General features: G+C 42.1%; 1 protein-coding gene across 3 annotated transcripts in view; it reads right to left on the reverse strand.

Moving 5' to 3' along the window:
- Window positions 1-13,217, reverse strand: part of adcy2b (adenylate cyclase 2b (brain)) — an 87,032-nt gene that overhangs the window by 32,767 nt on the left and 41,048 nt on the right. For all 3 annotated transcript variants that reach the window (XM_042319525.1, XM_042319524.1, XM_042319523.1), the window contains 9 exons: window positions 12,035-12,146; window positions 10,980-11,107; window positions 10,334-10,492; window positions 10,052-10,184; window positions 9,659-9,835; window positions 9,539-9,579; window positions 3,579-3,659; window positions 2,992-3,061; window positions 2,670-2,767 (listed from right to left, as the gene is read on the reverse strand). In XM_042319525.1, coding sequence (XP_042175459.1) covers window positions 2,670-2,767; window positions 2,992-3,061; window positions 3,579-3,659; window positions 9,539-9,579; window positions 9,659-9,835; window positions 10,052-10,184; window positions 10,334-10,492; window positions 10,980-11,107; window positions 12,035-12,146 — 999 coding nt within the window. The remainder of the gene's footprint in view (window positions 1-2,669; window positions 2,768-2,991; window positions 3,062-3,578; window positions 3,660-9,538; window positions 9,580-9,658; window positions 9,836-10,051; window positions 10,185-10,333; window positions 10,493-10,979; window positions 11,108-12,034; window positions 12,147-13,217) is intronic.

The following is a 13,217-nucleotide window of genomic DNA, read 5'->3' on the forward strand; positions in this document are numbered from 1 at the left end:
GTAATCTTGGATTGAGCAGACCCTCCCATATAATTCCCATAGCTCCATGAAAGACATAACTCTCCCATTCCAATTTACAAAAGCATATAAAAACAAAACAACCTTCTCAAACATCTTTTCCATTGATACAGGTCTTTTATCAACCAGCATGTTTGAGTTCAACCATAATATTTGTTGGAATGTTACACACTGTGTTAACTACCACCAGATGGGTGCTGTACAGAGCAGTAAAATGATAAAGTATTTGAATTGGAACTAGTGAACTGCGACCCACTTCCACTACTTACTACATACTTCCCTGTTATACAGTAGGGCAGGCCTGTATTTCCTGACTACAGCTTATATTTCCTAATAGAAGTTTGCCAAGTAGACGGCTGATTTAAGCGTGTTCATAAAACAATGATGTCATGTCTAAATGGAAGAGATGTTAGTCTGAATGCGAAAATATATGATGCTTTTAGTATCTGTCTCTATGGTTCTACCGCTCCTGGTTCCTGTAAACACAGACAATTAACTAAATGATGAAACAGCCCATGGACCTTTTGTCCTTTCATAAGGAGGCTTCATCGTCGTCATTATCCTTGTCATCATCAAAGGAATATTCCTCATCTTTATCATAATAATCATCATCATCATCCTCGACATCTAAGACCTTTTGATTCACATTAAAACTGTCATCAGACGTTATTCATATATTTTCATCTGTTTTCTTTCTTTCTTTCTATCCATCTTCTTTCTTTCTTTCTTTCCCTCTTAATTGCTGTCTCTTAAGGTGTATCATTTGCAACTGCTATTAGGGATCTTATTGATGTGAGACTCAATTGATCAAAGATTTATTTCGTCTTGTCACACTGTAATTGCAATGTTCTGGGTTATTATAGAGAAAAGAACACTGACTTCAGTGGCTTTTGGCCCGACTAGTATTCCAGCTATGAGGGCTACTATAGGACCATACTATGTATTCCAACTATGAGGGCTACTATAGGACCATACTATGTATTCCAGCTATGTGGGCTACTATAGGACCATACTATGTATTCCAGCTATGTGGGCTACTATAGGACCATACTATGTATTCCAGCTATGAGGGCTACTATAGGACCATACTATGTATTCCAGCTATGAGGGCTACTATAGGACCATACTATGTATTCCAGCTATGTGGGCTACTATAGGACCATACTATGTATTCCAACTATGAGGGCTACTATAGGACCATACTATGTATTCCAGCTATGTGGGCTACTATAGGACCATACTATGTATTCCAGCTATGAGGGCTACTATAGGACCATACTATGTATTCCAACTATGTGGGCTACTATAGGACCATACTATGTATTCCAACTATGAGGGCTACTATAGGACCATACTATGTATTCCAGCTATGTGGGCTACTATAGGACCATACTATGTATTCCAGCTATGTGGGCTACTATAGGACCATACTATGTATTCCAACTATGAGGGCTACTATAGGACCATACTATGTATTCCAGCTATGTGGGCTACTATAGGACCATACTATGTATTCCAGCTATGTGGGCTACTATAGGACCATACTATGTATTCCAGCTATGTGGGCTACTATAGGACCATACTATGTATTCCAGCTATGTGGGCTACTATAGGACCATACTATGTATTCCAGCGCTATGTGGGCTACTATAGGACCATACTATGTATTCCAGCTATGTGGGCTACTATAGGACCATACTATGTATTCCAACTATGTGGGCTACTATAGGACCATACTATGTATTCCAGCTATGTGGGCTACTATAGGACCATACTATGTATTCCAGCTATGTGGGCTACTATAGGACCATACTATGTATTCCAACTATGAGGGCTACTATAGGACCATACTATGTATTCCAGCTATGAGGGCTACTATAGGACCATACTATGTATTCCAACTATGAGGGCTACTATAGGACCATACTATGTATTCCAACTATGAGGGCTACTATAGGACCATACTATGTATTCCAGCTATGAGGGCTACTATAGGACCATACTATGTATTCCAACTATGAGGGCTACTATAGGACCATACTATGTATTCCAACTATGAGGGCTACTATAGGACCATACTATGTATTCCAGCTATGAGGGCTACTATAGGACCATACTATGTATTCCAACTATGAGGGCTACTATAGGACCATACTATGTATTCCAACTATGAGGGCTACTATAGGACCATACTATGTATTCCAGCTATGAGGGCTACTATAGGACCATACTATGTATTCCAACTATGAGGGCTACTATAGGACCATACTATGTATTCCAACTATGAGGGCTACTATAGGACCATACTATGTATTCCAACTATGAGGGCTACTATAGGACCATACTATGTATTCCAACTATGAGGGCTACTATAGGACCATACTATGTATTCCAACTATGAGGGCTACTATAGGACCATACTATGTATTCCAACTATGAGGGCTACTATAGGACCATACTATGTATTCCAACTATGAGGGCTACTATAGGACCATACTATGCAGGTTGTATTCTAAGTAGTATCTGAACATTGGTGGGTACCATGAAGGGTAATATGAATGGTACTGTGAAGAGTACAGATGCACAGGACAAGTACTGTCTCCATACTGTAAAGGGCACTATGAAGTGTACTATGTAGGGTCCAGACTTACTTGGGCAGGACCAGTATCTGCACTATGAAGATGCAGCAGAAGATGAGACAGGCACAGGTGACGTAGTATTTAAAGGCCGGCAGAGTGGTGGCTCGATACTGGGGACATCAACACACACAGGGTCAACAGGTGGTGGTCAAAACAAGCCATTATTTACTGTAACTTCACAGTCTAACGCTGAATACTTTCACGCCAATCATATTCTGTTACGGAGTCACTGCATGTTTGTCTGGGACAGCAGTGGGCAAGTGGCACACATGTTATTTTCATTTGTAGTTTCTTTTTTATTTGACTGAACAGCGGTATTGTTGTCCTACCGCACCTCCTTCTCCAGAGTCTTGTTGTGAAAGAAGAGTGAGATCCTCTGGATGTCCTCAGACTTCAGCCACTGCCTACAGAGAAGAGAACACAGAGACACTCAGACAGCGGTTCACACAGACACCAGCAATCCGTCAGGGACACTAATAAGACACGTTCACCTCGAAACTTCCTCCCTTCCAACCATCATTTCAAAGTATTGGTGAGATGTTTTTTTTCTCATTACACTTCAAGTTTTTAATAACTATTGTTTCATGTGTTATTGTATGTTTGTTTTTGTAAGTATCTGCACTCCTGCCTACATAATTGCCCCTTGTGGGATAAAGAACGTATTTTTAATTTAATTGAATTTAACGTAAATCCACTTGTCACATAATTGTTGGTGAGGTACTGAACTAAGTGCTTCATACAAATGATTATACAACACACTTTTCAAAAGCTCTCAAAGAGCGTTAGTTAATACGGTGGTGAACTCACCTCAACCACCACCAACGTGAAGCACCTACCCAACTCGCTGATGCATCCTTTGTGCCACAAAATGCCTGTCACTGTGCTAGAAATAGAACAGCACAGGTTTGTAGTCGTACTAACTTCTGGGAGTTGATGCCATCAATGGTTCTGATCATCCGCTCTTCCAGTTCCTCTTCAAACCGTCTCTTCTGAGATTTAGTCCTGAGGAGATACCGAGCACACAGTACGTTGAGTGTGTGGAACATTATTCTATCCTGTGGTGTTGTGGTCTTAAGACATGACTTGTTTAAAGGAAAGATCTGTAGGGGTAAAGTCTGGTGGTCTGATGTAGAGTAAAGATGACTGATCTGTAGGGGTAAAGTCTGGTGGTCTGATGTAAAGGAAAGATGACTGATCTGTAGGGGTAAAGTCTGGTGGTCTGATGTAAAGGAAAGATGACTGATCTGTAGAGGTAAAGTCTGGTAGTCTGATGTAAAGGAAATATGACTGATCTGTAGGGGTAAAGTCTGGTAGTCTGATGTAGAGTAAAGATGACTGATCTGTAGGGGTAAAGTCTGGTAGTCTGATGTAAAGGAAAGATGACTGATCTGTAGGGGTAAAGTCTGGTGGTCTGATGTAAAGGAAAGATGACTGATCTGTAGAGGTAAAGTCTGGTGGTCTGATGTAAAGGGAGGATGACTGATCTGTAGGGGTAAAGTCTGGTAGTCTGATGTAAAGGAAAGATGACTGATCTGTAGGGATAAAGTCTGGTAGTCTGATGTAAAGGAAAGATGACTGATCTGTAGGGGTAAAGTCTGGTAGTCTGATGTAAAGGAAAGATGACTGATCTGTAGGGGTAAAGTCTGGTAGTCTGATGTAAAGGAAATATGACTGATCTGTAGGGGTAAAGTCTGGTAGTCTGATGTAAAGGAAAGATGACTGATCTGTAGGGGTAAAGTCTGGTGGTCTGATGTAAAGGAAAGATGACTGATCTGTAGGGGTAAAGTCTGGTAGTCTGATGTAAAGGGAGGATGACTGATCTGTAGAGGTAAAGTCTGGTGGTCTGATGTAAAGGAAAGATGACTGATCTGTAGGGGTAAAGTCTGGTAGTCTGATGTAAAGGGAGGATGACTGATCTGTAGAGGTAAAGTCTGGTAGTCTGATGTAAAGGGAGGATGACTGATCTGTAGGGGTAAAGTCTGGTAGTCTGATGTAAAGGAAAGATGACTGATCTGTAGGGGTAAAGTCTGGTGGTCTGATGTAAAGGGAGGATGACTGATCTGTAGGGGTAAAGTCTGGTGGTCTGATGTAAAGGGAGGATGACTGATCTGTAGGGGTAAAGTCTGGTGGTCTGATGTAAAGGGAGGATGACTGATCTGTAGGGGTAAAGTCTGGTAGTCTGATGTAAAGGGGACTGAAGGATGACTGATCTGTCTGGAGGTAAAGTCTGGTAGTCTGATGTAAAGGGAGGATGACTGATCTGTAGGGGTAAAGTCTGGTAGTCTGATGTAAAGGAAAGATGACTGATCTGTAGAGGTAAAGTCTGGTAGTCTGATGTAAAGGAAAGATGACTGATCTGTAGGGGTAAAGTCTGGTGGTCTGATGTAAAGGAAAGATGACTGATCTGTAGAGGTAAAGTCTGGTAGTCTGATGTAAAGGAAAGATGACTGATCTGTAGGGGTAAAGTCTGGTAGTCTGATGTAAAGGAAAGATGACTGATCTGTAGAGGTAAAGTCTGGTAGTCTGATGTAAAGGAAAGATGACTGATCTGTAGGGGTAAAGTCTGGTAGTCTGATGTAAAGGGAGGATGACTGATCTGTAGGGGTAAAGTCTGGTAGTCTGATGTAAAGGAAAGATGACTGATCTGTAGGGGTAAAGTCTGGTAGTCTGATGTAAAGGAAGGATGACTGATCTGTAGGGGTAAAGTCTGGTAGTCTGATGTAAAGGGAAGGATGACTGATCTGTAGGGGTAAAGTCTGGTAGTCTGATGTAAAGTCTGGTAAAGGATGACTGATCTGTAGGGGTAAAGTCTGGTAGTCTGATGTAAAGGAAAGATGACTGATCTGTAGGGTAAAGTCTGGTAGTCTGATGTAAAGGTAAAGGATGACTGATCTGTAGGGGTAAAGTCTGGTAGTCTGATGTAAAGGAAGGATGACTGATCTGTAGGGGTAAAGTCTGGTAGTCTGATGTAAAGGGATGTAAAGGGAAGGATGACTGATCTGATCTGTAGGAAAGGTAAAGTCTGGTAGTCTGATGTAGTCTGATCTGTAGGGGTAAAGTCTGGTAGTCTGATGTAAAAGGGAGGATGACTGATCTGTAGGGGTAAAGTCTGGTAGTCTGATGTAAAGGGAGGATGACTGATCTGTAGGGGTAAAGTCTGGTAGTCTGATGTAAAGGGAGGATGACTGATCTGTAGGGGTAAAGTCTGGTAGTCTGATGTAAAGGGAGGATGACTGATCTGTAGGGGTAAAGTCTGGTAGTCTGATGTAAAGGAAAGATGACTGATCTGTAGAGGTAAAGTCTGATGTAGTCTGATGTAAAGGAAAGATGACTGATCTGTAGAGGTAAAGTCTGGTAGTCTGATGTAAAGGAAAGATGACTGATCTGTAGAGGTAAAGTCTGGTAGTCTGATGTAAAGAAAGATGAAAGATAAACTGATCTGTAGAGGTAAAGTCTGGTAGTCTGATGTAAAGGAAAGATGACTGATCTGTAGAGGTAAAGTCTGGTAGTCTGATGTAAAGGAAAGATGACTGATCTGTAGGGGTAAAGTCTGGTAGTCTGATGTAAAGGAAAGATGACTGATCTGTAGTAGGGTAAAGTCTGGTAGTCTGATGTAAAGGAAAGATGACTGATCTGTAGAGGTAAAGTCTGGTAGTCTGATGTAAAGGAAAGATGACTGATCTGTAGGGGTAAAGTCTGGTAGTCTGATGTAAAGGAAAGATGACTGATCTGTAGGGGTAAAGTCTGGTAGTCTGATGTAAAGGAAAGATGACTGATCTGTAGGGGTAAAGTCTGGTAGTCTGATGTAAAGGAAAGATGACTGATCTGTAGGGGTAAAGTCTGGTAAAGGAAAGTCTGATGTAAAGGAAAGGATGACTGATCTGTAGGGGTAAAGTCTGGTAGTCTGATGTAAAGGAAAGATGACTGATCTGTAGGGGTAAAGTCTGGTAGTCTGATGTAAAGGAAAGATGACTGATCTGTAGGGGTAAAGTCTGGTAGTCTGATGTAAAGGAAGATGACTGATCTGTAGGGGTAAAGTCTGACTGATCTGTAGGGGTAAAGTCTGGTAGTCTGATGTAAAGGAAAGATGACTGATCTGTAGGGTAAAGTCTGGTAGTCTGATGTAAAGGGATGACTGATCTGTAGGGGTAAAGTCTGGTAGTCTGATGTAAAGGAAGGATGACTGATCTGTAGGGGTAAAGTCTGGTAGTCTGATGTAAAGGGAGGATGACTGATCTGTAGGGGTAAAGTCTGGTAGTCTGATGTAAAGGAAAGATGATGACTGATCTGTAGGGGTAAAGTCTGGTAGTCTGATGTAAAGGGATGACTGATGTAAACTGGTAGTCTGATGTAAAGGAAAGATGATCTGTAGGGGTAAAGTCTGGTAGTCTGATGTAAAGGAAAGATGACTGATCTGTAGAGGTAAAGTCTGGTAGTCTGATGTAAAGGAAAGATGACTGATCTGTAGGGGTAAAGTCTGGTGGTCTGATGTAAAGGAAAGATGACTGATCTGTAGGGGTAAAGTCTGGTAGTCTGATGTAAAGGAAAGATGACTGATCTGTAGAGGTAAAGTCTGGTAGTCTGATGTAAAGGAAAGATGACTGATCTGTAGGGGTAAAGTCTGGTGGTCTGATGTAAAGGAAAGATGACTGATCTGTAGAGGTAAAGTCTGGTGGTCTGATGTAAAGGAAAGATGACTGATCTGTAGGGGTAAAGTCTGGTGGTCTGATGTAAAGGAAAGATGACTGATCTGTAGAGGTAAAGTCTGGTGGTCTGATGTAAAGGGAGGATGACTGATCTGTAGGGGTAAAGTCTGGTAGTCTGATGTAAAGGAAAGATGACTGATCTGTAGGGATAAAGTCTGGTAGTCTGATGTAAAGGAAGGATGACTGATCTGTAGGGGTAAAGTCTGGTAGTCTGATGTAAAGGGAGGATGACTGATCTGTAGGGGTAAAGTCTGGTAGTCTGATGTAAAGGAAAGATGACTGATCTGTAGGGGTAAAGTCTGGTAGTCTGATGTAAAGGAAAGATGACTGATCTGTAGGGGTAAAGTCTGGTAGTCTGATGTAAAGGAAAGATGACTGATCTGTAGGGGTAAAGTCTGGTAGTCTGATGTAAAGGAAAGATGACTGATCTGTAGGGGTAAAGTCTGGTAGTCTGATGTAAAGGAAAGATGACTGATCTGTAGGGGTAAAGTCTGGTAGTCTGATGTAAAGGGAGGATGACTGATCTGTAGGGGTAAAGTCTGGTAGTCTGATGTAAAGGAAAGATGACTGATCTGTAGAGGTAAAGTCTGGTAGTCTGATGTAAAGGAAAGATGACTGATCTGTAAAGGAAAGTAAAGTCTGGTAAAGTCTGATGTAAAGGAAAGATGACTGATCTGTAGGGGTAAAGTCTGGTAGTCTGATGTAAAGGAAAGATGACTGATCTGTAGAGGTAAAGTCTGGTAGTCTGATGTAAAGGAAAGATGAAAGATGATGTGATCTGTAGGGGGTAAAGGAAAGATGACTGATCTGTAGAGGTAAAGTCTGGTGGTCTGATGTAAAGGAAAGATGACTGATCTGTAGAGGTAAAGTCTGGTAGTCTGATGTAAAGGAAAGATGACTGATCTGTAGGGGTAAAGTCTGGTAGTCTGATGTAAAGGAAAGATGACTGATCTGTAGGGGTAAAGTCTGGTGGTCTGATGTAAAGGAAAGATGACTGATCTGTAGGGGTAAAGTCTGGTAGTCTGATGTAAAGGAAAGATGACTGATCTGTAGGGGTAAAGTCTGGTGGTCTGATGTAAAGGAAAGATGACTGATCTGTAGGGGTAAAGTCTGGTAGTCTGATGTAAAGGAAAGATGACTGATCTGTAGGGGTAAAGTCTGGTAGTCTGATGTAAAGGAAATATGACTGATCTGTAGGGGTAAAGTCTGGTGGTCTGGTGTAGAGTAAAGATGACTGATCTGTAGGGGTAAAGTCTGGTAGTCTGATGTAGAGTAAAGATGACTGATCTGTAGAGGTAAAGTCTGGTGGTCTGATGTAGAGTAAAGATGACTGATCTGTAGGGGTAAAGTCTGGTGGTCTGATGTAGAGTAAAGATGACTGATCTGTAGAGGTAAAGTCTGGTAGTCTGATGTAGAGTAAAGATGACTGATCTGTAGGGGTAAAGTCTGGTGGTCTGATGTAGAGTAAAGATGACTGATCTGTAGAGGTAAAGTCTGGTGGTCTGGTGTAAAGGAAATATGACTGATCTGTAGGGGTAAAGTCTGGTGGTCTGGTGTAGAGTAAAGATGACTGATCTGTAGAGGTAAAGTCTGGTAGTCTGGTGTAGAGTAAAGATGACTGATCTGTAGGGGTAAAGTCTGGTAGTCTGATGTAAAGGAAAGATGACTGATCTGTAGTCTGGGGTAAAGTCTGGTGGTCTGGTGGTCTATGTAAAGTAAAGATGACTGATCTGTAGAGGTAAAGTCTGGTGGTCTGGTGTAAAGGAAATATGACTGATCTGTAGGGGTAAAGTCTGGTGGTCTGGTGTAGAGTAAAGATGACTGATCTGTAGGGGTAAAGTCTGGTAGTCTGATGTAGAGTAAAGATGACTGATCTGTAGGGGTAAAGTCTGGTGGTCTGATGTAGAGTAAAGATGACTGATCTGTAGGGGTAAAGTCTGGTGGTCTGATGTAGAGTAAAGATGACTGATCTGTAGGGGTAAAGTCTGGTGGTCTGATGTAGAGTAAAGATGACTGATCTGTAGGGGTAAAGTCTGGTGGTCTGGTGTAAAGGAAATATGACTGATCTGTAGGGGTAAAGTCTGGTGGTCTGATGTAGAGTAAAGATGACTGATCTGTAGGGGTAAAGTCTGGTGGTCTGATGTACAGTAAAGATGACTGATCTTTAAGTCTCACCTCTCTCTTCTCTGGTAGTGATACTGGCCCATTGGAACATCCTAAAACATACAATCACAGAAGGTGAGGCTGGACACCAGTCTGTGTTTCATGTGTGTGTGTATTTATGTGTGTACTCACCGTAGTGTTTATTTTGCCGTTGTCAGTGGTCATGCTGTCTCGATGGTGCAGGTTAGCAAAAGGTTTTGCCGCCCCCCAGGACTCCAGGTACCGAGTCATTCTGACCGACGCCCTCATCTTCCCTCCTTCCAAAGAGGAACGAGAACGCGCACACAGGTGAGGGCTCCGCCTCTCAGCCTGGACAACCAATCAGGTTGGAAAGAAGTCAAACTTGTTTCTTTTTATTCTTTAAGATGCATTGCTCAGTTCAAGCAAACAGCTGTTGTAGTATTTCAGCATTATAAATAGTAGTATAGAACCAATAAATTGGTAGTGTTTCAACTTTAGTTTCCAGAGTATGTTATATCTGTGGTTGTGTGTCGACCGCGTATGGACCACATTCTCATGTCTGACCTTGGGGTTAATGACCAGGTAAGTGATGACTCCGTGTTCCTTCAGGTAAAAGTCTCTACTCTGTCCCTCCCCTGGTTCCACCTTATAGGACCCCTTCAGATGCTCCAATGTTACTGAGGAGATATGGACACGCCTGGGGGAGGAGAGGAGAAGTGAGAGGGAGGAAGAAAGAGGAAAAGATAGGCTCGGTGAATAATAATCATCAGCCAAATGGTTTGTGAATGCAAATATGTATTGGGAATTATTTTAAGAAACAGCAGACCCCCTATTGGTTGATCTTACCCTGGCACGCCCCCTGCCTCCATGTGATTGGCTAAAGTGACATCATGTGACCAGACGTCGTACTGCCACTTCTGGAGGCCGATGACGCCACACAGCACGTTCCCAGAATGCACCCCGACTCGCATATTGATATCCACACCAGTAGCATCACGCACCTTCCTGAGGTAAACATGTACAACCTCATATGAACTGCTGTTTTGTTCTATGAGGTGAAAAATAATGTGTTTGTGTGTATTTGTGTTTGTGTGTATGTTTGCAGACAGTGTGTAGTGTGTATGTGTGTTTGTTTGTGTGTAGAGAGGATTAGCTTATCATCTCTAGTTCACATGGTGCTTGCACTACAGCTCACACATATATATTTATATTTGTCCCCTTTTTGTTCCGTTTGCTTCCATTTAAGAAATGTTTTAACCGAATCGGCAGAATGAATACCCCCCTGATCACCCCCAAATACAGTTCACTTCCATGAGTGCGTGTGGTAGTGCATATGTATATTTGCATTTGAGTTGTTTGTGTGTTTGTGTGTTTGTGTGTGTGTGTGTGTGTGTGTGTGTGTGTGTGTGTGTGTGTGTGTGTGTGTGTGTGTGTGTGTGTGTGTGTGTGTGTGTGTGTGTGTGTGTGTGAAAGCAGAGAGCTGGTGTTTTACTTGATGGCCTCACACATGTCCAGTCCCATCTTGACACAGTTGCGTGCGTGGTGAGGGAGAGACTCTGGTAGGCCTGATACACAGTAGTAACAATCACCCAGAATCTTTATACGCATACACTCATTCTCCTGGAGAGGGAAGAGAGAGAGAGAAAGAGAGAGAGGGGAGAGAGAGAGGGAGAGAGAGGGGGAGAGAGAGGGGGCAACAGATGGACAGAGATAATTAGCGAGAGTGAGAAAGAGAGATAATTTCAGAATCAGAATAAAAAACATACTTTGTGTAAATAAAAATCAAAAGTTGAAATCAAAAGATGACCTGTACAGATGTAGGACCTTAATTTGATCATTATTTTGTTGCTCAAAACTTGCCGTGTATTTGAGGTTTTAAAAAGGCTTCTAAAGTTTGTCATTTCCACTTTAAAATCTCAGACTTAATTTGCCAGAAAATAAATGTATCAACCCATACAAAAACAGTCATTCACATTTGTTGTTTCAGCAACATTATTTCCTCCTGTAGAAAACTAAGATTCTACATCTGTAGTTCACAGATTAGACAAATAACCATAAGCTTTTTATCAACCTTGCATGAACTTTGCATAGCCTGAGGAACTGTATTGGTGTGCATCCCTAGTGAACCCATACAACTACACGTGCTAATGACCTCTCTCACACACACTGGTGACCCAAAACACACTCCCACTAGATGTTAGACTGCTTACAGCAATGCTCAAGCATCCTAACTCCTCCGTCTATATTATATAACAACCACATTTCTGGGGCGCTAGGCAGTGTGTATCGATGTGTCTGTCTGTGTGTGTGTGTGTGTGTAGGCCTGTAGTTGCACTGACATGAATCAACACCCGACACTCCATCCGAGAAAACACAGGAGACAGATCAGCAAGGGAGAAAACTTCCCACGGATGTACAATATTACGCACAAGAACAACTACCGTTATGTAGTATGGTGCACATACATAGTGATTGAGAGCAGTTGTGAGCGTACTAGTCTGTGAGAGAGAGAGTGTGTGTGTGAGATTCTTATGCGTGTGACGTTACCTTGGCTATCTGGTCAAACTTGCCAAACAATTCATTGAGCATGTGCACCAGTTCTCCGGGTGAGCAGTCACCAGCCAGCTTAGTGAACCCTACGATGTCTGCATACAGAATACTGAAACAGAGAGAGAGAGAGAGACAGACAGAGAGATGAATACACATTAAAACACATCAAAAGGAACAGCGTTCTTTTCCTTTCCTCCTCTACCTCCTCTCATCTGCGATTTCAGCACCGTGGACAGCGATGGACAGCAGCCATCTAAATTGCAGCCATTCCCCACTGTTTGGGAGAATCTCTGAAGAGAAATGGGCCTAACCAGGAAGACTATTTAGCTGTTACTGAGAAGACTTAGAAGACACAGAGGCAGGGGTGGACTTGGAGCAGAAATCGTCTCTGGAATTTCTGACACACCGGACAATTAGACCAGCCCGAAATGCCAGATGGCCAGTCGCTCCTGTATGGAGAATAATGAATACAGAGGTACCTTCAGCACCACAGGACAGTCAACACTGACATCGAACAGTAGAACCAATCAGCAAGCCTATTTAGTTCACTAAGACTTAGAAGACTTCCAAGATAACCAATACAGGGAGACCTTAGTACAGTATCAACTTACAATTCCTCTGATCCGCGTGTATTAGTTTGGAGTAGATTAACGTGTTCTCCTTCAGTGGAGATACTCTCAGTCCTTGAAAATACATTATTATCATAGAGGTCAATGGTAAACTACTTCTGAGCTCTAAACCCTTCACAAATATTCACGCACACATAGACACAGGATTCTGCAAACACACAAATGTGTGAGAACCACTCCAAACAGAGGACATTGCTACATCCCTCTCAGTTCTACCACCATGATGAAAAAGGCATTACTAACTACAACCCAATAGAGCTTCAATACATAGACGATGATTTGACTGGCATTATGATTACAGAATGGAGTTGAGTGGAGCTCTTCAGTTTACAGAAGGAGATCATTGACTGCACGTATAGTATATAGGATCTACTTGACTCTCTAGTTCAACAGTGATCTCCAATAGAACCCAGTAGACTGGAACCTGGATTAACTGAGCATATCACTATCACTACAGAACACTAAGGTACACAGATAACACAAACAGGACACAGCATAGATGACCTATCTAGGATGGAGAGAAGAGTGGAGAGAACATAAGAATAGGGTAG

The sequence above is a fragment of the Oncorhynchus tshawytscha genome, unplaced genomic scaffold, assembly GCF_018296145.1.
Source record: "Oncorhynchus tshawytscha isolate Ot180627B unplaced genomic scaffold, Otsh_v2.0 Un_scaffold_1528_pilon_pilon, whole genome shotgun sequence".
Lineage (NCBI taxonomy): Eukaryota > Metazoa > Chordata > Actinopteri > Salmoniformes > Salmonidae > Oncorhynchus > Oncorhynchus tshawytscha.